General features: G+C 39.3%; 1 protein-coding gene across 1 annotated transcript in view; it reads right to left on the bottom strand.

The window, feature by feature from the left end:
- KDM7A (lysine demethylase 7A) overlaps nucleotides 1-26,478 on the bottom strand; it is an 84,097-nt gene that overhangs the window by 13,942 nt on the left and 43,677 nt on the right. The window contains exons 4-14 of the mRNA XM_058724105.1: nucleotides 25,741-25,901; nucleotides 23,536-23,677; nucleotides 23,045-23,231; nucleotides 21,662-21,824; nucleotides 17,898-17,985; nucleotides 16,508-16,614; nucleotides 12,815-12,906; nucleotides 10,427-10,516; nucleotides 2,898-3,107; nucleotides 1,272-1,396; nucleotides 658-812 (exon numbers count right to left, since the gene is read on the bottom strand). Of these exons, the coding sequence (XP_058580088.1) occupies nucleotides 658-812; nucleotides 1,272-1,396; nucleotides 2,898-3,107; nucleotides 10,427-10,516; nucleotides 12,815-12,906; nucleotides 16,508-16,614; nucleotides 17,898-17,985; nucleotides 21,662-21,824; nucleotides 23,045-23,231; nucleotides 23,536-23,677; nucleotides 25,741-25,901 (1,520 nt within the window). The remainder of the gene's footprint in view (nucleotides 1-657; nucleotides 813-1,271; nucleotides 1,397-2,897; nucleotides 3,108-10,426; nucleotides 10,517-12,814; nucleotides 12,907-16,507; nucleotides 16,615-17,897; nucleotides 17,986-21,661; nucleotides 21,825-23,044; nucleotides 23,232-23,535; nucleotides 23,678-25,740; nucleotides 25,902-26,478) is intronic.

The following is a 26,478-nucleotide window of genomic DNA, read 5'->3' as shown; positions in this document are numbered from 1 at the left end:
CCAAAACAGACTTGATGCTAATTTTTCTTGTCATTATCAAAATACTTAACTACTTTTTAAAATGGAGGCATACACAGAGGCTCTGAAAAATGCTAAGAAATGAAGACTTCATTCAAACAAGAACGATCTCAAGAAGGAGGAAGTGTTACTATTTGTCATGCTGACAATAACCAAGCAGAGGTCGTCCTGTCAACAGGCAATCAAATAAAACAATATATGGATTACTAACAGCTTCAGACCAGCCAACTGTACTGCCTCCTAATTCTGAAAACCACACACGTGTTAGCTAAAATTATTTATGAGGCTGTATTAAACTGGTGACTATTTTATTATTTGGAGTAGAGGCCCATAAAACGCACAGGCTTCCATGTGACTCTTGATAAAAACTGTCACTAGACAAAGGTGTCACTGACCAGCACGTATCCTTGTCACTAAAAATGCCTTCCCTGTGCATTACACCTCACTTGGCAACCGCACCCACATTTCCCCGATGGACAAACTACTCGGAAACACTTCAGATTTCTCAAAAGAGTATTAGGGACACGACAATTTTCAATCCTGCCACGAATTTAAGAATCTTAAAGTTACCAAGATACTTTACACATTATCACATTGGCAATAAGCAGACCTTTAAAGCGACCATTAAAACAAACATACTGTTAAGTGGTTTTTGAGCTTCTTCATTCTCCACCCCCTCTATTCCTGAACTCTCTTCCATCTTCATTTTGGCCTTTTTTGTCCTTCTCTTGTCCTCTTCATTTTCACTATCTGCTGTATAAAGACTTGGATCTGCAAAGGGCTGTCTCTCATCCCTGTACATGGAGGGAAAAGCGACCAAGTCACAAAACAGTGCAACGATGCAGCCAAATAGTATACCCTCTCCCCTAATTTACAGTCGGAGTGGAAAACCGAGATGCTTTCCCTGTATTTGAGTCAGACGTGCAATAATATGGACTAGGGATTAAATGAACACAGGGAGGGCGCCTGGGTGGCGCAGTCGGTTAAGCGTCCGACTTCAGCCAGGTCACGATCTCGCGGTCCGTGAGTTCGAGCCCCGCATCAGGCTCTGGGCCGATGGCTCGGAGCCTGGAGCCTGTTTCCGATTCTGTGTCTCCCTCTCTCTCTGCCCCTCCCCCGTTCATGCTCTGTCTCTCTCTGTCCCAAAAATAAATAAAAAACGTTGGAAAAAAAAAAATTTTTAAAAAAAATAAATGAACACAGGGAATCCACCGAAAACTCATCTGTATGACACTGTGATCTACTTTACATACTTAATTATCCTTCCATTTGTCAGCAATAATCGTAGATCATTATCTTTTGCTCTCCATTCAGGTACCGTGGAAGATGGCTGGAGATGTTTGTTAAATTTTCCATTCAGTTTAGAGCTCAAGATGTCCTTAAAGTATAAAAACAGAATTGAACTTAGCATCTGCCCTCAAACATGCCTGCCTGACAAAAGAAATGCAGTATACTGCTACCTTCCTCCATGGCCCTGAATCCCAAACTGTGCTAGGCAGTCCCCTAGGCCAGGGGATACACAACGTGTGGCACTAAAGCTATGTGGTTCCTAAAACCAAAGCATAAATATGGTTTATCTGTAGGGCCACCGACAATAAAACACATTCTATAAAGCAGAATGTAAAATTTACATAAAGTGAATTTAAAGATATTTCACTCTTGCGGAAAGCTGAAAAGCTAGAAAAGCAGTGCCTTAATGTATTTTAATTCTCATTTCCTTGCTTCTTCCTGCGAAGCACGAGTCCCTCCCAGTCATCCTATCCTTGACCTAATCTCTAGTCTTCCCAAGAGGCACCATCAGCAACTCACAGACCACCACCCTGCCATCACGAGGGACAAAGGCCACTGTGTGACATAAAAGAACAACAGTAGCTGGTTTTTAATAGAGAGTATTTCCTTTTGGTGGTGATTTTTTTCTTTAGTAATAAATAGAACCTTTCATAATAAGCTACGTCTTTTCCGGAGGGCTATTGGTTAAAAAGGTTTAGAACAACAAAAGCTTAAAATAGTATCAATACAATTACATAAAAATGTAAAATATTTGTTACAATTCCTACGGACCTTCTTTAAATATTTTAAGTCAGAAGTACTTCTTTCTTATTCATTTTAAATTATTCCTATCCTTTACTTAAGATGTAAATTGATGGGTGATCTGCATCTCATCACAAACTCATTACCATGTTTTACAAAGGTCCGCCCTCTCCCCTTTGTCCATTGTGCCAGCATTTCTCTGACAGTTTCTCTGGGTTTATTCTGACCGTCTTCCTGTCCAACAGTCCCCCATGCTGGTGCTGTTGAGTCAGGGATAGGCTTTCTGTAATTGCTTTTCCCTCTGTTTCCTCAAATCCTTGTATCCACCTGACTTCTTCCAGTGTTTGTCAGCTCAAATGCCACCCCACCTGAGAGGCCCTCTGATGGCCCCAGCTAAAGTAGCCAGCCACGCCCCAGGCCCTTTATTCTCTTGCTCTACTGTTTTGGCTTCCTTCGTAATACTTGTTATCTGAAATTACAACGTTTTAGTATATGCCTCATGTTCCATCCTTCCAACTTGAGCTAGGATGGAAGCCACACAATAGCAGAGACTTAAGTTGCGCTCACTCCAGTATCTTTTTCAGAGCCTAGAAGAGCACAGGGCATTTGGTAAACACTCAATAAACCTGTCCGTAGATAAATGAGATCTATTCATCCTACTTCTACACCGATGCCTACAAAGCTGAATGAAGCCTGTTCCCTGTCATAAGCATCAGTACTGTTGACCCCTACAACACTAAGCAAAGATTAGAAAACAAGAATGGCCACACTCTTCTTTTTATGACCCTTCTAAAGAACTTGCAGGAACAGCCAAGTCTCTTTCTGTAACAATGAAACATAATACTTGCCTCTTCCCACGGACACATCTCTAACCTTCTGAGGACCTCCCTTGTATGGAGCTCTAGGATGTCTAGATTAGAAGGAGTTCGGACATTATGATCTCGAAGTTTCCTCATCTTTCGTCGGGAATGATATGGGGAAGTTGCTTCATTTGAGGATCGTGAAACTGGACACACAGTAGGAATTCCCTGAGATTTAACTGGTTTGCCATTTTCCTCCTTTAAGAATTAAATTCAGAGTGTTTTTATGACAAGGCCACCATATATACCTGACTAAATAATCAGCCACAAAAACATTTTAGAAAACAAAAACCATTCAGTTCAATCATGTAAAAAACAAAGACCAAATCATAACACTCCTAAGACTCAACATAAGCTTTGCTGAGACCATTATTCCCCTCACTCCCCCATGTAATATACTGTGAACATATTTCTTTGATTTCAAATACCATTTTGAAAGCTGGGTTGTGTTCCACTGTATAGATATAGCATAATTTATTGACCTAAAACACACTGGTAGTTATTACAGGCTGCTTCCAGTTCTTTCCTATGATAAGCATTTTTTCACACATACATATTTGCATAAATCAGCAACTGTTTTTTAAACCAAAGTCACCCATCTATGTAGTTTTAATTTTTTTTTTAATTTTTTTTTAATTTTTTTTTTAAACGTTTATTTATTTTTGAGACAGAGAGAGACACAGCATGAATGGGGGAGGGGCAGAGAGAGAGGGAGACACAGAATCGGAAACAGGCTTCAGGCTCTGAGCTGTCAGCAGAGAGCCCGACGCGGGGCTCGAACTCACGGACCGCGAGATCGTGACCTGAGCCGAAGTCGGACGCTCAACCGACTGAGCCACCCAGGCGCCCCTCAAGTGAGTGGATTTTAATAAAACAATTAACTCTATAAAACGTATCATGAAAAGCAGTTGTCTCCTCTTCCCCATCCCTGATTCCCATTCTCTTGAGGTAACCACTTGCAAGTTTCTTTTTATTGTAGTGACATCCACGTAATTTTGCACCACGTACATGGTAATATATACGTAACTTACCATTTTAACATTTTTAAGTGTACAGTTCATGGCAGTAAGTACAGTCACATTGTGATGCAACCATCACCACCATCCACCTCCAGAACTTCTTAATCTTCCCAAACTTAAACTCTGTACCCATCAAATACAGTAACTCCCCAATCCTCCTCAGAACCAGCCCCTGGCAATCACCATTCTACTTTCTCAATGAATTTGTTCTTGGAACTTCATGTAAGTGGAACCACACAACAGTAGTATCTTTGTGACCGGCTTATTTCACTGAACACGGTATCTTAAAGGTTCATCCACAGTGTAGCATGTGTCAGAATTCCCTTCTTTCTCAAGGCTGAGTAATAGTCCCCGGTGTGTATGTGATGTCTATACCACTCTTTGTTCACCCATCCATCCATGATGGACAGCTGGGCTGCTTCCACCTTTGGGCTGCGTAAATGATGCTACTATGAACGTGCATGAAAACCCTGCTTTCAATCCTTTGCAGCATATACCCAGCACTTGCAACTCTTGTAGCTGTTTTGGTGCTGGTGGTGTTGTTTGTTCAGTTATTTGCCCACAAATTTCTAATCACGTTTAAAGTGTTATTTCTTGATTTTTCAGCTTTAGATATTACTGAATTCCTACTACGCAAGATGAAGTTTTAATCCTTGTACACTTTTCCTAAATGTACACATATTTCCTCTTCCTTCCGTAAACTGGACGACTTGTTTATTGCATTTCCTTTCTTTTACATCCTTTGACTTTCCCTTGAATTTATAATTGTCTCACCCTCTGCTTTGTTTTCTATGTACTTATCACTAACTGATCTCAAAATTTTCCACTGGAAGAATATTCAAACACATTAGGTAATCTATCAATTTTATATTTTTCTTTAGTGACATGCCTCCTGGACACGAACACCAGCTAAAGTACAAGATGCTCAGCTAAATTTGAATTTCAGATAAACAACAAATATAGAGCCCTTCATTCTCCTGATCCATCCTTGGCTGGTTGCTCATCAAAAACCTTTCCTGACCTGCTCTCACTCCACCACTTAAAACTGCAACCCCCACCACCATCTCTGGCTGTCACTCTGTATCTTTTCCCCTTCTTTATTTTTCTTCATAGCACTTGTTAATTCCGGATACATTAAAGTATTTATGGCTAACCTCTTCCTACTCAGCTCCATATGGGCACAGCCTATTTCCTTCAGTGTTCTATACCCATCTTAGATGGACACAGCACACAGTAGGTATTCCGTGTTTGTTGGAAGAATTCCAGAGCTCTTCCTTTTGTTGGTGTTATTTACTTCCTCTCTTTTGGAACAGCACCTGTCTAAGAGTTTCCTGAGAAGGGGTACATGGGAGGCAAACCTTTTGAAATCCTGCCTCTTTGTCATCTTTATTTTAAAGTATGGTTGGCTGAATACAGACTTTTGTAGGCTGACATCGCTCCCATCACCCTCTTCCCCCAGAATGTTAAAAGACTTTGCTTCGCTGTCTTCTAGTTCTGCAGTGTCACTGTTGAGCAGTCTGATATTATTCTGATTCCTAATGCGTGATTTCCTAACGCTTTTTAGAATCTACTCCGTTACATGTATTCTAAAATGTGACCACTATGGGCCTTGGCATAGGTCTTTTCTCACCTAGTGTACTCAGCATTCTGTAGGGTCTCAATCTAGGAACTTGTGTCCTTGAATTCTAAAACATTTTCTTGGATTATTCCTCTGATAATCTCCTTATTTTCTACGTTATCTCTTTCTGGACTTTCTATTATTTTGATGGTGACTATGTAAAATGACCTTCTAATTGTTCTGTCCTATTTGGTCTTTTTTTTTTTTTAATTTTATTTTTTAACTTTATGGCAGATTTTTCCCAACTTTATCTTCCAGTGATTTTGCTAAATATTGTTTCTATTATATTTCTAATTTCCAAGAACCCCTTTCCTTCCTTCTTTAAATATTCTTTGTTGGGGCGCCTGGGTGGCGCAGTCGGTTAAGCGTCCGACTTCAGCCAGGTCACGATCTCGCGGTCCGTGAGTTCGAGCCCCGCGTCAGGCTCTGGGCTGATGGCTCGGAGCCTGGAGCCTGTTTCCGATTCTGTGTCTCCCTCTCTCTCTGCCCCTCCCCCGTTCATGCTCTGTCTCTCTCTGTCCCAAAATAAATTAAAAATGTAAAAAAAAAAAAAAAAAAAAAAAAAAAAATATTCTTTGTTATAGCCACCTGTTCTTTCCTCATGGAAGCAATATTTATTTACTCTTTTCTCTCGAAGATACAATTATATTTGGGTTTGGGCCTAAAGATTTGTTTGTTTATTGGTTGTTGTTTCCTTCAAATACTTTTTTTTTTCTTTTTCTCTTTTATTTTTTGTTTTTGCCTTCAAAACTCTTCTTGGTTCTCCATGCATTTTAAAAGAAAATGCATTTATTTCTTTATTTAAAAAAAATATTTTTTAAATGTTTATTTTTGAAGGAGAGAGAGAGAGGGAGACACAGAATCTGAAGCAGGCTCCAGGCCCTGAGCTGTCAGCACAGAGCCCGACGTGGGGCTTGAACTCATGGACCGCGAGATCATGACCTGAGTCAAAGTCGGACGCCCAACTGAGCCACCCATACATCCCAAAAGAGAAAGCGTAATTAAAAAGCTAATTGGTTTCAAGAAATTGTGGCAAGAGAACTAGATAAATATATAGGGGGAAAATAATGCCTTAATTTACCTTATGCTATACATGAAAATTGCCCATGTACCCAAATGTAAAAGCTTCCAGGGAAAAAAAAAGTACCTTCAAATCTTGGGGTGGACAAAGATTTCTTAGAGTGGACACACAAAAAATATTATAAAAGAAAACAAATTTATAAATTGGACTTCTTCAAAATTAAAAATTTTTGCTCATAAAAAGACACTATTAAGAGAATGAAAAGATAAGCCACAGGCTGTGGGTAAATATTCACTATATTCATCATATATGAACACAGGCATGCCAAAGGACAAAGAACTTGTGTCTAAGAGCGGCGCCTGGGGGGCTCAGTCGGTTAAGCATCCGACTCTTGATTTCAGCTCAGGTCATGGTCCCAGGCCATGGAATCAAGCCCCACATCAGGTTCCACATTGAGCCTGGAGCCTGCTTGGAATTCTCTCTCTTCCTCTCTCTGCCCTTTCCCCAAATAAATAAATTTTATTTATAATAAAGAAACATTTTTTAAAAAGAACTTGTGTCCTCTCAAAATAAATAAACATTAAAAAAAAAAAAAGAATTTGTGTCCAAGATATATAATGAACTCCTACTAATCAATAATAAAAACAATATAATTTCTTAAATGGGCAAAACTTCCAACAGATACTTCATAAGAAAAGATATATAAACAGCCATGTACAAGAAAAGGTGCTCAACATCATTAGTCATCAGGAAAATGCAAATTAACACCACAATGAAATAGTATTTCCTATCTCTGGGAAAGCAAAAATTAAGAAGACGGAAAACCCCAAATATAGCAAGAATATGGAACAACTACAAGTCCTATACCTTAGTGGTGACAGGGGCACAACCACTTTGGAAAACGGTCTGACAGATTCTTATAAAGTGGAAATTCACTTACCATATGACTTGATAACTCTACTCCCAGGTACTTACCCTCCCCCTCAAATGAAAACATATATTTACCACAAAAAGACATACAACGTTGTTTATAACAGTTTAATTCATACCGACCACATCCATATGTAACCCAAATATCCATCAACAGAAGAATGGAAAGCAAATCATGGTATATTCATTCAATGAAATACCACTCAGCAACCACAAAAGAGCTACTGGCTGATACAACAACACGGATGAATCTCAAAAGCATTAAGTTGAAAGAAGCCAGACACAAAAATAGTATGTACTACATGGTCACCTTTATTTGAAATTCAAGAACAGGCAAACTAATTCATGACGAGAGCCACAGAGGTCTGAATGGTGGTGGCTTTTAATAGTCAGATTATATTGGGGAGAAAGGACTTTCTGGGATGACAAAAATGATTTCTATATCTCAGTTGCAGTATTGGTTACACAACTGCCTGTTTTTGTCAAAACTCGAACTGTACTTTTATGATCTGTGCATTTTACTGTATGTAAAAAGAAAAAAGCTAATTGGGAGCTCTGTGTAAGTAGGGCTTTGTCAATTGGTGGGTTTCACTGTAGGAAGCTGCCTGGGTTGTTCCATTCAGGAAGGTTTCAAATGGTCACTATCAGCGGATCTTCTTCCTGGCCTGGGAGGTATAGGCCAGGGTGCCAGCGTTTGGAGAGTCGGGTGGAAAAAGAATCATTCACTGTAGACTGTCACTTAATCCTCTTGTTTTCAGTATGTACCCACGTCCCTCAGCTGGGTTCGGTGTCCCCAAGTCCAGTCTCAAGTCCAACCTTGCAAACCACTAAATCCCTAGTTTTCTACATGTGTTAAGACAGGGATTTGGAGATTAATTCATTTCTTAAACAGACCTGTAATCAATCCTGTTCTCAATCCCACCTCCACTCTGATATTCAGAGGGTCCTAGCTCCCTAATTCCCGAGCTTTTTGAAGGTTCTCCTGTACAAGTAAGACCTGCTTCTGGGCTTCACCCACTGCCCACACAGATTTTGGCTCTCTCAAGCTTGTTAAATTGGTGATCACTTGTATACTTCTTTCCAGCTTCCAAAATCACGCTGGAGTTCATTTCTATTATTCTCCTTGTCTTCAGGAATATCGTTTTTATTCTTTTACTATCATTTTGGCTCCAAGAGGTGAGAGCAGTAAGTAGGTATGGTCAACATACCAAGTTTAATTAGAATCCTCTTCTTTACTTGATTAAGTGAAAGGGCTCAGCTAAGGGATATGCCACTTAGAAAGCGCAAGCTAATTTACACTTCCTGACCAGCAGGACAAGAATACAGAATTTTATCTTTGCCAATTAGATAAACGATCATTTGGAATCATAAATTATTTGGTAAAATATGGCTGAATCCTTTTTCACATACTGAGAATCTTTTTCATATTTTTATTGGATTGGCCATTTCTATTTCTTCTTTAGTGAGATACCTGTTTAGTTTCTTGGCACATTTTTCTACAGTCATTTTGCTGCCTTCTATACTCTCAACCCTCCAATTTAAAAAACAACAACAACAACAACAACAACAACAACAACAACAGCACTTTGCTGGCTATTTTTGCCCAATTATTCTTCCAGATAGATCTCACCATTTTAAATCTGTAATATCAATTTGGAATTGACATATTTCAGAAATGACATTTATTCAATTTTATTTCACCTCCCTTACTAAAGATCTATAGTTTTTTGTTTTTCATATAGACCCACACCTTTCTTTCTTTAAAAATCTCTTAAATGTTTATTTATTTTTCAAAGAGAGAGAGCGAGCGAGAACAAGCATGCACTTGAGTGGGGAAGGGGCAGAGAGGCAGGGGACAGAGGATCTGAAGCAGGCTCTGCACTGACAGCATGCTGAGAGCACAATGCAGGTCTCAAACTTGGGAACTATGAGGTCATGACCTGAGCCAAAGTCAGATGCTCAACCAACTGACGCATCCAGGTGCCCCTAGACCCACACCTCCTTTCTTATTGAGTTTATTCTTAGTTTTGGTTATCACACATGAGATTTATGCATGTATGTATCTATACATATATTTAAGATTATATATGTGACTCTTGATTTCAAAATCTATCTCTGTGCATAAATAAATAAAATCTTTTTATTGCAATTACCACCACTCTTTAAAAACGGAAAATATTTTTCCACCGTATCGGAACACATTGAGAATTACATAAAATATTCTATCCGAGGATATTAAACACAGCATTTCATTGTTTCTTAGATGTATACCTCTTTCCATTCCCCAAACACAGCCTGAATCTAAGCTGTTAAATTACCACTTAGCCTCCATTCCTCCACTTAATTTCCTTTCACTTCGAGCGAGACACTAACAGAACCACCTTGTTGAAGAATTACTTTAATTAAAATCCCCTTTAATACCAAAAATAGTTTTCTAATTAAACAATTAAAACAACTAATCTCAGATTTTATGGGCTTTTATCAAGGGGGGGTTTACCAACCCAAGTTGCTCTAATACTTCAGTCACGTGGGTCTCCTTGCCTTTCCCCACCAGTAGCATCCCTCTTTCCCAACGAGCCTGACCTGGCTCGACTCACCTGACATTTTGTCTCTTCCTCTAATCTCGGCATAGCAGAAAGGAATGGGATCTGAAATTTTTTTTATTGTGTATTTTTTTATTCTTGGAGTAAGCTGAAGAAATTCAAGTAACCTGGTAACCACTTCCTTATTTCTTCATTATGATATAATACTCTAAATTTCTCTGTAGAACCTTGGAAGCCTGAGAACCTGAGACTCCTTCCAAGACACAGCTCATTCTATTTCATCTAAGAGTATATATGCTTTCCAATGTTTGTAACGTCACAGTAGCTGCGTTTGCTTCTCAAAGCAGACAGTAACCAAGCATTCAGTTGATAGTTTCTACTCTTACCTCTATTGCGCGAATTACTTTTGAAAGTTCTTTAATAAGATGTCCAGGTCTGACGTTGTCTGGGATCTCAAAGGCATGTTCAGATACAAGCTGGATTCGGATTAACAAAGATAAGACAACCAAAGTTATTTACACTTTAATAAGTGAAAACTAATTTACTAAACAAATTTTGGATTCTCTAAGTGAAATACTAATAAGCCAGGTCTCAGAGTTCACAGAGTTGGTATAATACTCTTTAAGGAGAGCCTTATTAGCATGAAATCCTCTTAGCTTGAGTTAAAGATGGACTATCTTACAGTGAGTTTTGCTTTACACTGAGAAGTAACCTTGTACTCTATCCCTCAAAGCCCACTGTAATTCTAACTACTACTATAATTAGTAAAGTTAAGTCTAGCATTTAATTCATAGTATATAAGGATTTGTAAGTAGGAACACAGGGCACTAAAATAATCCTATTTCCTATAGGAGGTCTAATCTGAATAAGTTTTTGAAACTTTTTTTCTAATAGGAAAAAGATTGCATCAGTAGCACAGACGCATTGCTGAGAAACCCCATCTATCCAACTGCAAACTACTGCCATAATTTCTTACGTCTGTTTCTAAACCTTAACTGTTGTTAAGAACACTTTGATTCTTCAGATGCATCTGATTAACCAGTTTTTACTTTTGCTTTACATCTTCTCCTTGGTTTTAGCATAACTTGTTAAAACAAACCAGGAACAACAGTGACCGCAAGTGCTAACTATGTGCCAGGCAAGGTACCGCACTGTGAAGCGCTTGAGGGTGTTAACTCATTCATCCTTTCACCAACGCTATGACAGAGCTAGTACTATTCTCACTTCACGTTTGAGGGAAAGAATGCACGGGGGTTCGCTAGTTTCTTAGTAGCATAGCTGAGATTTGAATCCAAACATCTGACTCCAGAGTCCATGCTCCCGACCACTAGACTAAGCTGCCTCTCATCCTAGAGCAAGGTTAACAGGCGGTTAAACGCAAACATCATGCTTTTAAAAGAGCACTTCGAATGTGATGAATTAACAGGACTTATTAATGAATTTCACTGTACATCAAAATCACTTACAAAGTTTGTTAAAAACAGAGGTTCAGATCCCACCACCAATCTATTTAATCAGTATCTCTTAGGGAGGGTCCAGGGAGTTTGTTTTTAGAGAGCTCTAAAGGCGATTCTGACAAATACGGGAGTTTGAGAAGAACTTATCTCAAGTCTTCAGCAGGAAACAAATTACACAGTTTTTGCAACATATCCTTTATTTTGTTATGATATGGTTGTACGGTTTTGTAATCTATTTACACTTTTATGTGTCATCTAGACGATGACGTCTCTGACAGGGGAAGACACAACTTTCTCTTTCCTGAATGCTTCCACAGTGCCTTGCTCTAGAGGGTATGTAGCGATGATAATACAGCGAAAAGAAGTGAAAAAAAATTATTGGAAGGATAACCTATTAATTATTGTCTCCGGTATCTCTTAAGAGCAGAATTTTTATTTCAAGTAGGCATTCAAAAAATTAATATGGGAATGTATTTTCATCAGCTCACATATATATCACTTATTAAAGAGTTGCATGTCAAGTTACAGAGGGGAATAAAGATGGCAAGTCCCTGTTCTTCAAAAGCTCATAAACCTAGTGAAGGGGATGTGAATATGGGACTTTACAGACATTACTTTGAAGTCCACCGGCATAAGAAAGATGCTACTAAGCATAAGGGTAGGACACACAGCTTCCAATTGGGGAGCTGGGATGACCTCTTGGAGGCAGCAGGACTCCAATGCAAACAGACCACATTTTCGTGAAAATGGAAGCTCCTGCTTGAACCTTGACCTCCCTTTTCCTTCATTTTTACAGAAGGCTAGCAGATGAATAAGAGTACTCTGCAATTACAGAGCCCCAGCTTTAGTCCAAGACCCTCCGGTATTCTTGGGCAAGTCACATACAACTCTTTGAACCTCAGCTTCTCCATATGTAAGACAGGGATAAGGAGAGCATCACAGCCTCACAGAGTTGCTCTGAGAGCTAAATGGGATTATGGATATAAAGACTAAGCACAGCGATTAGCACACGATACGAGTTCAAAGTTATTTATTATCGTTCTGTATCTACATGTTCTTTTCTTAGCATCTTAAATATATTTGAATTATTTTCTTTTCAGGCTAAAGATTAAAGAAGTACTTAGGTACTCTATCCTCATCAACGTAAACACAAGCCAGGACATCTGTGCACCACGTATGATAGAACGCACATTGTACTGAAAGCGTCCATTCCCTTGACCACGCCACTCAAAGTGCTGCCGCGGCAGCATCAGGACTCGTGCTTTGGACCTTGCCATAGAAACAGTAGCCATCGTTTCCCCAAAGAAAACTACTTACTTCTTTCTTCATCCATAATTTTAAAGCAGCATGCAGTGCCTTCACTCCCTGTACCAGGTACGTTTGAGGCTGGAAACCGTCTTCTCTCAGCTCTGTGGGAAGGGAAGCGGAGCGGGGAAGGGAGTTACAACGGAGAAAAGGGCTAACTTCAGATGCTGAGCAACCACCGACTCTCAGAGTGCGTAACTTCCAAGTTACCAGAGAGGGAAAAGGTGAAACAAAAGGCAAGAAAGAAAAAGAAATGGAATTACATTTAAGCGTAGTTGTACTAGGTGCTCCAGGCAAAAAGAAGCTCACACAGTGCTGAGGAAGAGACAAATCACGAAATAATGTCATATGGATCGACTCACGTGAACTCTAAAAATGGAAAACATTGCGCTATTTTATTACTTGTGACAGAGGTGATAAAACGGAAGAAAAGGATTATCACAAAAGTCAGGACAGTGGTTCTCTCTAGAAGGGAAGGTGGGGGAGCGGTGGGAAAAATAACTGGACGTTTCAAACGTCTTGGCAAGGCTGTTTATGCTCTCCAGGTGAGCCTTGTAATTATTTAAACTGTTAAGCTCGTGCACTCTACATAGTCAGTGTGTGTTGTCTACACAGTCAGCTATAGGCATGACATATTTCATGATTATAAAGGTAAACACACCACACACGCATGCGCATACCTTTTCCGAGTCTTTAAACCAAACTAATTATCTAAAACTCTCACAAAATATATTCTATTTATGTATGATATGGTCTAAAATTTGGGTAAGGTGAACCAAAAGCAAAAGGTTTTACTTCTGTCCAGTGGCTAATTTAGTTACACAAGTCCAAAATTAGCTCATTGCTGTCTTATTACTGACACTAAACACAATTAAGTTTCATACAATCTATCCTCATTTTACCCATCACATAAGCCTAATAACAGTCTGAGAGCTGGTAAGTAACAGGCCACGATGGCAAGTTAAAAGGTCAGGGGTGGGGGCGCCTGGGTGGCTCAGTCGGTTAAGCGTCCGACTTCAGCTCAGGTCACGATCTCACGGTCCGTGAGTTCGAGCCCCACGTCGGGCTCTGGGCTGATGGCTCAGAGCCTGGAGCCTGCTTCTGATTCTGTGTCTCCCTCTCTCTCTGCCCCTCCCCCGTTCATGCTCTGTCTCTCTCTGTCTCAAAAATAAATAAACGTTAAAAAAAAAAAATTAATTAAAAAAATAAAAATAAAAAAATAAAAGGTCAGGGGTGAAAGAACATAATGCGGGGTGACAAGACCACCATTCCCGCTTCCAGGATGAATGCCTAGGATGATGAGCAATTGGTACACGGCCACTTGGCCCCAGCCTTAGTGGGATTTGATGGCCTCGCTCGTGTTGCCGGCTATCCTATCCCATACTGATCCTGTACTGATGAAATAAAAATATTTAAAAACTTGACCTACCAATATCCGTTTATAGTAAATCTTTTTAAGTCTTTAATGTACAGGGCCATGTTTTCAATCAGACCTCTGTATTTCTGAACTCTTAATGGCCTGAAACAAAGGCTAAATCAATATTCTCAGCAATTTGCTGTTTGTGGGTGCAAGAGGAACAGCAAGATTTTGTCTTTCAGATAAATTTTTTAATTTGTTCCAAAAAGTTGATTGATGAACCTCTCTTGGACATTAGGAAAAAATACCACTTGAGGCGCCTGGGTGACTCAAATGGTTAAGCGTTCTACTTTGGCTCAGGTCATGATCTTGCAGTCCGCAGGTTCGAGCCCCACACCGGGCTCTCTGCTGTCAGCACGGAGCCCGCTTCAGATCATCTGTCCCCCTCTCTCTCTCTGCCCCTCTGCTTGTGTGCTCTCTCTCAAAAGTAAATAAACATTAAATTTAAAAAAAAAAGGAAAAGCATCACTCAAGGGCTGGGTGTATGTTAGTGAGAAAAGACGGAAAAAGACTCTGAACTTTCTGAGTACTGAATTGCCAATCTCTTATCTGGAGAGTTCAGTAACAGGGTTTTATTTCCAAAAACCAAGGACATTTATAAATATTTTTATAAGTACTTGTAAGTGTTCCTATTTATGTAGGCTTCTACTACCCAGTACTTTACTGGAAACCACACACGGCAACTCTATGTATGGTCCACCGGGAGATTCCTGCAGTCCAGACATCAAGGCATGCTCACTGAAGAGGAGGTGGGGCTCAGCCTCACCAAAACCTGAAAACACTCAATGAGTCAGGGATTTAGGATTAGGATGCATTTCTGGAGACTGTCTTGTGGAGAAAGCACCCATTCCTCTTCATCCATGATCTCCTTCCTCCATCATATATATGACGGTATACCTGCACCACATTAAGACATCTGCCTCCACTGCTGCAAATGTGGGAAGGAGCCCTACTGTTCTTTTTTCCTTTCAAAGAGAGGGAGGTTGTGGTGTGTGTGTGTGTGTCTTGAGGAAAGAAACATAAATGAGTTTTATCATTTAATTCTGTGCATTCTATCCTGGGAAATTACTGATTCTTTTCATTTTACCTTTTATTCTTGTGCAACTTTTAAATGGAGAAAGAAACAAATGTTTAGAACAGACTTTACCGTTTATGTTTTTATCTGTTTTTCTGAGAGTTAATTTTTTTTTAATGTTTATTTATTTTTGAGAGAAGGCAAGTCAGGGAGGAGCAGACAGAGAGAGACAGAGGATCTCGACAAGGGGCCTGAACTCACCAACCATGTGATCATGACCTGAGCTGAAGTCAGACACTTAACCCACTGAGCCACCCAGGCGCCCCCTTCTGAGAGTTAATTTAATAGCACAATTTACAAACTGACTAGAAAAGTCAGACAACACAAAAACCAGACAAACTGTATCCTATGAGCACAAGTGAGAAAATGGATAAAAGTAGACATGACAATCTGTGTCAAGCTTGACTGCTCAAAGATTATTAAACCAAAGATATAACACCAAAATATGAAATTCCACATTACAAAAGTTGCTTCTAAGATTAAATTTTTTTTTAACATCTATTTATTTTTGAGAGACAGAAAGAGACAGCACAAGCAGGGGAGGGGCAGAGAGAGAGGGAGACACAGAATCCTAAGCAGTTCCAAGCTCTGAGCTGTCAGCACAGAGCCTGACGCGGGGCTTGAACCCACAAACCGTGAGATCATGACCTAAGCCCAAGTCGGAGGCTTAACTGACTGAGTCACCCAGGTGCCCGGTAGCTTCTAAGTTTAAATAAAAGAAATTTCCCCTTCCCAAAAAACATTTTTTTCAACAACAGACTCATAGCTTGACATTCAGCTGTTTTGTGCTAACAGAGACCTGAAACTGGCCAGCCGAATCGTCATTAAGGGCAATGAAACAGGTGCTACCTGATTCTTTCAGGACATAAAAAATTCACATTACAGTAACAGTCTCTTAGCTTAAACTCCATTTTTGTGAGGGAGGCCCTTTTACATGCCTGACAGTGTGTTCAGGCTACTAGAGTCCAAGGTGAAATGAACATTTTTCAGTATAACCTATGCTGTTCTGCTACAGCTCTTCATATATCTGATTTTTAAGGCCACGGACTAGAGACTCCGATTTGCTAAAAAGGTTCTTGCCAGGGAGAAATCGTGCATTTAAAAAGCCAAATAGGGGCAACAGTTACACCATAATAAAAAAGGGCCTTTCTCTCAGTGGCTTTCAGTGGAATTTACAAACATCATACATCACAATGTGAAGATTAGTAATTACCTTTCAAGGTTTCCAGCAAATTTTTGGCTACAAACCAACATATGGCTTCAAAGAAAGGGAATTTGAAAAGATCTGGTGTTTTTAGCCTTTTTTCCATCTCATAACACCTAAATAAAATTTGAAGAAATTTAGTATTAATATTAGCATTTCAAAGTTAAATGGAGGCAACCAACTCAAGGAAAATAAAAGCAAGCAGGCCACAACACATAAGCCCTATCAAGTAGGGTGTATTACTAAGCAGTGCTTCATTTGAGTAAGAATGAACTGTGATCTTATCCAGGTCTGACTGACCTTAACAAAAGTACACTGAAGAATAACACCGTTCTTCCAGAAGATCAGAACCTCGGAATTTGTATCCCAGTTTTGGTAGAAGGAATTTTATAAGGGTTCCACCGTAATAAGTAAACTAGTACGCTTAGAAGAGAGCTCCCTGTGTTGGACAACACTGCAACACCCACTCAGGGAGTTTTCCTCAGGCTCTACTAAGCATTCAGGTTCAAGGACACAATCGGCGCTGGTCAAGGTGAGAAGACAGGAACCACAGCTTGTCACAGTGTCAGTCTTCCCTGGGAGTCCTGGCGGCAGTCCATATAGCCAGGAGCCATCTTTCCCCCAGGGACAGTTCAGGTAAAGAAACAAGATTCACATCTGACAGGTGTGTAAGGTGCCCTGGCTTAGAGCTTCCTGACCCGTTAGAGCCAGTATTTCTGTAGTAACTCCAAGGACACATAGCTTCCAAGTTCCCCGTGGGTATGCCAAATTACAAGAGTCACCACTTTCAGGAAAGCCCAAAGATATGGCTTCCTACTAGGTATCTCTAGTTCTCCCAGTCGTGATGCAGTTACTCAATCAGAAATCATTTTACCATAAGCAGTGAATGTAGCCTGGTAACATTCTACTCTCTTCAGGCTACCAAGGGGAACAGAGGCATCCAAAGGTCAAATTCTCAGACAGAAGGGGAAACAGCTGCTAATCCTTTACCCACAGCAAAACTAAAGCAGGTGTTCAGCAATACTAACTTAGAATTACCTTCCCCCAGCACCGTCACACCTGAGCCTGAGGGATTTGGTTCATCTCCCTTATTGTAAAAACAGTCAAAGGAGAGGACCCACCCACTTTTATAAAATTTTGAAATTCAGGGATACATTTAGCCTCAAACTGAATAAATGATTCTTTTTGTTTTTTAGAGTTGAAATGCATCAAGGAACCTTCCTGACAAAATTTGAAGATAATACATTTGTTGAAAGGTCCTATTTCTAATAATTTCTCAGGGCCTTTCTTCGTGAGATTTCAATTAAAATATATTGCTGAGTTTATTTTTTGGAAACTTTAAAACAATGCCCTATTTAAGAAAAAACAAAAGATCCTTTAAATTACTGATGACACAAACCTGAGCTGCATGCCAATGTTAAGGTTGTGCAGAAAGTTCCCTCCAAAAGCCATACAGTCCTGAGATGTGAGCACAGCATGTATCCACCCTGAAATAGTTAAAAGAACATAAATCAGTGATCTTTCAATATTTAAACCAAACAAATGTGCTATCTATCTGGGAGACAAGAAACTCACAATATCAACATCAGTTTACTTCATACTACTCCGCCCGGGCTAGAGAAGTTAATGTCTATTATGATCTACGGATACATTCATTTAAGTATCCATTAAATGCCTATTATATGCCAGATTCTGTGCTGAGTTAGAGGAAACAAATGCATCGATCCAACCAAACAAAATCATGGTACAGGATAGGTGATGGTTTTTGTGGTTGTTGCCGTTTTCGTTTTTTAGTTTAAAAACGCAACCCAACTTCACATTGAAGATTTTACTCCGAGAGTAGTCAAATGTGGCTAGAATGAGCTGAGCACATGTCTATGAAATGAACCTGGGACTGGCTGAGCACGTCACTCCTCTAGTGTCATCCTGAAAGGAGTGGTGCCTTAGGGACTAAGCAGAGGAGCAAGAGTAGAACTCAGCTGGAGGCCTGGCTCTAAGAAGATAAAGGTAGATCACCCACATTTCATTATGGAAGGTTATGGTCCTATAAATATAAATGTTGACAATCAAAGTGAGGTCTTTTTTTTCCCCACAAAAATGTTTTGAAAGTAAGAATCATTTCTAAGAGATGATGCCTAACTTTTGAAAGAAATATGCATATGCTGAACATAAAGCCTTGATATAAATATAAATATATACACACATTTGCACGTAAAAACCAGCTACTAAAATAGAACCCATTTTCTTTATATTTTTCATTTTTTGATCTCTCATCATGCTGCAACACAACATGAAAAAAACTCTTTTTTTCATTTAAAAATTTTTTAACGTTTATCATTGAGAGACAGAGAGAGCATGAGCATGGGAGGGGCAGACACAGAATCTGAAGCAGGATCCAGGCTCTGAGGTGTCAGCACAGAGCCCGACGCAGGGCTCGAACTCACAAACCAGGAGATCATGACCTGAGCCGAAGTCGGACGCTTAACCGACTAAGCCACCCAGGTGCCCCGAAAAAAACTTCTTTAAAGACTTTCATGTGGTGCCCATTTGTGTGCTCAAAGGCACACAAAGCCTTGAGCTTCACCCTGAAATCACAAATTAGAAATTTTTGTCAGCTACGAATCCTATACATCAGTGGTTCTCCACAGAGGCAGCACTGCCTATAAAGGATGTTTGGGGAAGTTTGGAGGACCTTTTTTGATTGTCTCAGTGATCAGGAGGCACTACTGTCATTTCATGAAGGAGAGCCAGGGATGCAAGGAGCAGGCCACTCCACGCAGTAAGAAACTGTCCTGTCCTGCACTAGTCAGGACTCTCTCCTGGGCACTCACACAGGTACAAAATCTGTCATTAACTGTTTAAGTCTAGAAACTGTAAGTCCATGATATATGTAAATAGTATTTTTTGCACATTTGGCACAATTTCCCAGGAATACAACCTACTCTGTAAATTGAAGGAAAGTATAGTTTGTTTGAAAGTTTATCAGCTGCCAGCTACCCTGGAAAAAAGCAACAGTCCCTACGGTAATGGTTCTCAAAGTGTGGTCCCCCGACCAGCAGCATCAGCATCAATTGGGAACCTGTTAGAAATGCAAATTCTCAGCCCCCCCTTCCCAGATCTACTAAATCAGAACTACTGGGGATGAGGCCTAGCAATCTGAGTTTTAATAAGCCTTCCAGGTGATTCTAATGCTCAGTGATATCCGAGAACCATTAATCTACACCAATGTTAAAGAATTTCAGTTGCCAATCATACACTTGTCTGAACAGGCACATATAAAATTGTATTTTACTATAAATTACTTTTTAATTTCTTCTTTCTATTCTAGTTAGAGCACCACATTTTGGGGGAAATTATTGGTTATTGGAGGTTATATCATCAAAGAATATGAATTCAAGATTTTGAAGAGGGCATAACAAAATATTTGTTATAAAAGGGTGCCCTGGGAAGAGGACTGAAGGGAGGAGCTGAACCCACTCACAATAAAAATATTGATACTCATCGAGATTTCTAAATTCTGGCAGTTCTAGGCATTTATTCTTCACTTATTCAATACATATTTATTATTATACACACCAGAGGCAAGGCAACAAAGCCAGACCTGCGGCGACAGATCCCCGTGAACTCTGCAGCCATTAAGGAAGGTCACCCACATCAGAAAAACATACTTCTCAAAACCACTGGCTTGGAGAGTCCATACCCTGCATTCAGTCACAACTCAAAGTGACTGACCTGATACCTATACTTGAGGTTATAGCTAAGGCTGGTATTCAGTCCCTTCCCAGGGTCCCTCAAAATATACCCGCTGTCTCCAGAATGTCCCAGGACAGCAGCCCAGATTCTTACAGCAGACTTGGCCTTCGGCAGCAATATAGAGCCGACTAATTAAAATTGGAAGGGTGTCATCAAAATTTCAACATTTTGTGGAAAGGACATTACAATGAACATATAAATAAAGTGAAAAGATAAGCCACACAATAGGAGAGTCACCTGCAAATCACAAATCTGGATATATCTAGATCATATATCTAGTATACAGAATAGATCAAGAACACTTAAAACTCAACAATAAAAAGACAAATAACCCAACTTAAAAATGGGCAGAGGATATGAATAGACATTTCTCCAAAGAGATACAAATAGCCACATTAAGCACAAGAAAAAAGTTCAGCATCATTACTCATTAAGGAAATGCAAATCAAAACCATAATAAGATACCATTACTTCACACCTACTAGAACGGTCAAAATAAAAAAGATAATTACAGTGTTGGTATAGACGTGGAGAAATCAGAACATGTGTACATTGCTGGTGGGAATGTAAAATGGTACAACCATCTGGAAAACAGTTTAGCAGTTCCTCAAAAAGTTAAACGTCATAAACTGTATGACCCACAATTCCATCACTAGGTATATATATAACCAAAGAGAAATGAAAACATAGCTCCACACAAAAACTTCTACACAAATGTTCAAAGCATCACAATTCATAATAGCCAAAAAGCGGAAACAACCCAATGTCCATCAACTGACAAATGGATAAACAAAATGTGGTATATCTATACAGTGGCATATCATTTGTCCATAAAAACTAATGAAGCACTCATGTGCTACAACATGGATGAGCCTAGTAAACATTATGTTAACTAAAAGAAGCTAAATACAAAAGGCCATACACCCCGCATATTATATATGAAATGTCCAGAACAGGCAAATCCAAAGAGACAGGAAGTACATTAAGTGGTTGCCAGGGGCTCAGAGGAGGGGGGGGGGGGGTTGGGAATGGGGAATGCCAACTAATTGGTACAGGGTTTCTTTTTGAGGTGATGTAATGTTCTGGAAGTGGTATGGGTCACAACTTTGTTAATCTACTAAAAACCACTCACTCTTATATGTTAAAAGGATACATATCATGGTCTGTGAATTTTATCTGAATAAAAATTAAAATGAAGGCAAATGACAAAAAACACAATTCTGAAACAGGTCCTAACTACAAGAGAAGCCCTCTAACGGACAAAGCAGTGAAAAGTCTAAAATCAGGATTATCTCTCAGGCTATGCAAAGCTACTTTCCAAGCATGTTAAAGCCAGAGGTTCTAATAAAAAGCCAGCTTCATGTGACTGAGTATCAACCATGGGGTACGGGAATGGGATTAAAGCCTTACCTGTGGGAACAAATAATGTATGTCCCTGCTTTACCACACATTTGTAGCATTTATCCACTTTATCTCCAAAGAACACCTCACTCTGGGTCACAGATGAACTCCAAGACTCATAGAGTGCCAAGTTTTCATCTGTTGGTTTTATCAAATAGAAAATCTTCTCACCCTAGAAGGAAGCAATCACACTATTTTTGAAGAAAAAAAAAAAGCACCATTCTTAAGACGCCCTACAGTGATGCAATTTTCCAGTACAACGATCTAAGTTAAATTACATAATTATCAGATTTTTTTAGGCTCAAAAGGACACCTTTCACAAACCTGATCAATAGTCTTGCCCTTAATAAACATCTTCACAAAAGCTAAAACTCCTCCCCTCCCCCACCAAAATCCGAGAAGTCAATAAGACAGCATCGGAGAAGCAGTTAGAAGAGAGGAGGGTAAAGAATCATGAACATCTTACTGATCCCATTTTCAAAGTATGCAAGTAAATACATGTTAACAGGCCCAGGTCACAGAGAGGCATCTCTGCAAACTCTGCCCTTGCCCCTAAGATCTACAATATGATTATTTTTAAAGGCCTGTAAATAAACCTCATTTCATCAACTAACCCTTTGCCTTCTCCTAGAGAAAAGGAACAGAAGCTCAAGGACACAGCATCAAGTACAGTCCAGAGCATCACAGATGCACAGGCACTGTATATAGATGAAGATGTGGTTCTCGACCAGCACTGTCCAACAGAACTTTGTGTGATGATAGAAATGTTTTTTATCTGTGCTATCCAATACACGAGTCATAAGCCACATGTGGCTGCTGAGCACTTGAAATGTGGCTAGTGCAAATAAGGAACTGAATTTTAAATTGTATTTAATTATTATTACTTAAATTTAGCCATGTGTGGCCAGTGGCTACTGTACCAAATAATGCAATTCTAGCTAAAGCAAGGTGAATATAAGCTGCCAAGAAAAAAATAGCAGCTTTGTGGGCATTCCCGATTTATCCAACTAGCTGTCCTGGCCTGCCCTTAAGATCAGAAGCAATTATTACTGTAATTTTGCTATAATCAGGTATTTGATTCAGGGATTAACTGATCATTGACTAGGAGAAAGAGGAAACAGAGACAAAAGGCTAAAAGAGACCAACTTATAAGATGGAGACAAAAAAAAAAAAGGAATCTAAATATAAATTAAAAACTCATGGTGGCCCCTCCATTACTTGAGACTTAAAAACCAACAACATAATACTTAAAGGTAAAATGACAGATCCTACTTAAAAAGCACAAAAACTTCCCTCTTTACAAATGTCATTTATAGCAAACGAATGCATTCCTGGAAAAACAAGATTATGTGTTTCTGGCAATAAGGGAACAGAGAAATATACCAATCTTACCCAGAGGACATGGTACCAAACTGAAGTTCCCCCAAAGTCAATATGGAAATCTGTGTAGCTGTCTTGAACTCCCATTAAGCAATATTTCTGAACAAATGGCTTGGGAAAAACTGAATCATCTGGCCAATAATTTTCCACCCAGGACAGTTTTCTGGCTATATCAGGGACCTCCACCAATTCAGACATCCTTTAAAAAAAACAAACACACGCATATACATATACCCACGTCATGCAAATGAGTTCTTAAAATTTCATCCCCCATCTCAACCCAAACCAAGAAATTAACTGGAACTCAAGGTTAACACCAATAAAGTTTAAAATTCATCATATTTCTAAATATTCTCTGTGTGTGCCAAAGCAAAATGCACAACATTGCTATCACTGGACCACTTTAGAAGTAATAATTATAGTTCTTACTAAAATAAATGTATCATTTAACTACATTCAGCTAACACTGAGAAGACTACACCAAAATGTCCAGAACTACTCACTTTGTATCTGAAAATTCAAGGCTGATCACATTTAACACTTTTGGTCTGTTAGGATTCATGAAGTATTTAACATAATTGTGAAGTGTCATTTTGCTGTCTGCCTGCCTTGCCACATCAATGACATCTATCACTTTGTCACCACCTGCAGAGAAAAATTATAGTCTTATTATCGGGCTTAAGAGTTACATCAATAGATGCCCTAAACAAAAATATTTAAAAGACCATATTCACTTCAGCCAGCTATAAAACTACATAGCCTAGACAAAGAATCTGCCTGTATTCTTGCTTTTTAAGTCCAACTGGAACTTTTGAAAAAGGGGGCAGTTTTTGAGGGAAAGAATAAAGCAATGTAGACAGAGTTACTGATTGACACTGAGTGTGAAAACCTAAATGTTTACAAAGTTTTCCATACGCTAGTGATTTTTCGTGTGCAGCTCATACTGACAAAAACGCATTCTATTGGTACGTGCAAAGTGCACCACAGGCTCGGATTCTCCATTTCCTCACGCATAAAATGAGCGGACTGACTTCCTCCTTTCGCTTCTGCAACTTCTATGAGAAGTATCTTCTATAAGATTCTATCATTTAGAAAAACCAATCAGTCTCTGCGGAATTAGTGAGCAAGGTAACCACAACAGACAATTTCTGCTTGCCAGGTAGGGTCTCCTCTTCTAATATTCTGCTTCAAGAAAAAAGCCAGTGGTTAGGAGGCAAAACTCAGTTCCTATTAGTGCATGTGAGAGGAGTTGTGAATTGGGATTAATTTATAACTTTCCTATAAAACCATGAGGTGTCGCCTGCACACCAGTGCACTGTCCTCCCGGGAAGCATCACCAGTTCTGCAATGTGCTACAGGACAAGCGGAATTCAAAACACGGCAATAACCAATCTGAAAAAGAATTCAAATAAATGCCATTTTCTTACTTTAACTTTAAAGTATTACCTAGTAGACTTTATTTTATACTTCAGAGGCAATACGATTGCTAACCAAGGCATCTTGCAGTGCTGAAAAGGAAGCTATCCAGTCGTTTGAATATTTTTTCCTATACTTACAGTACACTAGCCACTGACTCTACGGTGCTATTTATGCAAACAGGTTCAGGTTAAACCTCAGCCTCCTCCCCTGATTCATCAAATAACTCAAAATTAGCTGAATGTGGGGCGCCTGGGTGGCTTGGTCGGTTAAGCGTCCGACTTCGGCTCAGGTCACGATCTCACGGTCTGTGAGTTCAAGCCCCGCGTCGGGCTCTGTGCTGACCGCTCAGAGCCTGGAGCCTGTTTCAGATTCTGTGTCTCCCTCTCTCTCTGCCCCTCCCCTGTTCATGTTCTGTCTCTCTCTGTCTCAAAAATAAATAAACGTTTAAAAAAAAAAAAATTAGCTGAATGTGAAGTCATGACATTTAACCGGGTTTCCTCGGTGAAACAGTTATCAATAAAAACTGTCAACCAGCGGCTCAATAAAAGAAGAAGTCCTCAGACATTTCAGACTCAGGAGATAATGTATCACAGTAAATGTACAATTCTGAGTCAAGGGAGATTTGAGATCTAACCGTCAAAAAATCTCTATCTACAGCTGACAAGGAATGAGATCTACAGAGTCAGTTTTATCTATAAATAGCATGATGAGAAGGAACAAAATGACTGAAAATGTCAAGAAGATGGCAAGACATAAATGGTTTTCCCTCCTGTTTCTTAAGTCTTTCTGGGCCTCAACATCACAAATGGAGTCCATACATCATTAAGTGGCAATATCATCAAGTCGTTAATAGAAAAACAGCCTTGAAAATGGTCTCCTCTTTTTTCTAGTCTTTCTCTACACACAGGAGGCCACTACAACACCAGGACCCAGAGATTCCTCTCTGGATGAACCCGTCCGGCTTCCCAGTGTCTTTCTTAGTATTTACAGTTACACCTCAGTTATGGTTTTTCCTAAGCAAGTACCAGAAAATTTGATGACAAAAAAAAGCAGCATGGTGAGCCTGAGGAAATAAGAATAGATACATTGTTCCATTCTGTTTTCCTGGTAATTGTAGGTCTGCTGAGAAGAAATAGTTTTCAATATAGGTGATACTGAATTTCACTTTTCCTGACCCAGAAAACGGAACTAAATTAACATCTCCTCACTTAACTTCTCATGTGATTAGGACGATACCACTATTACTTTTACCGCATTTTCCCAAGTACTGAAAGGAATCAAGTGCGTACCTACATAGCGTTCCACATCCATGACTGAAAAAGCAGGTGGAGGGAGCCTGAGTCCCAGGTCATCTAATTTGGGGACCATAATAGGAACTTCAAATCCATGTTTCTCCAAGTATCTTTGTGTCAGCTGGCTGCCATGCATCTTTACAATGATTTCATCGGCACTAAGGAAAACATAAGGATAAAATGTCATCTTTGTTGTTAAGTTCAGCTTTAAAAAAATAGTCTGGTAATGGGTCAATTCATACACTGCATTATTGTCCATATCAGCAGTTCTCAACCTGTCATACCGAACTGTCCATTCTATAAAAAATGTTTTTATAAAGTCTCTTTTACTATCCTAAAGTGAAATTCATAATTAGTCCAATACATATAATTGGAAAAATACAGATGTATTGTATTAAATGCCTTCACTAACACAAGAGAAAAAAATTACAGCAAAATATATATATTTCAAGATGTAAATGTTTAGGAAAACTATGCTAGAAGAGAGAATATAATAATAGGGTGATTACAATTTGTTGTAATGAGTGGCTGAATTTAAAAAAGTAACTAGATCAGAAGCCACTCAACACAAGTCGTGTAGGAAATCAGAAGAGCAAAAGGGAAGGGGCACATCAGAATAAAAATCAGTGTCAGGATAAGTAAAACAGATCAGATTCTATCTGGCTATAAAATTCTACATAAATACTTGTCAGACGTTTCAAAGTCTCATGGCCACAGAACAATTCACTGCTATCC

This window comes from Neofelis nebulosa, chromosome 4 (genome assembly GCF_028018385.1).
Source record: "Neofelis nebulosa isolate mNeoNeb1 chromosome 4, mNeoNeb1.pri, whole genome shotgun sequence".
Classification (NCBI taxonomy): Eukaryota; Metazoa; Chordata; class Mammalia; order Carnivora; family Felidae; genus Neofelis; species Neofelis nebulosa.
This window is presented reverse-complemented; position numbering and strand designations above follow the sequence as displayed.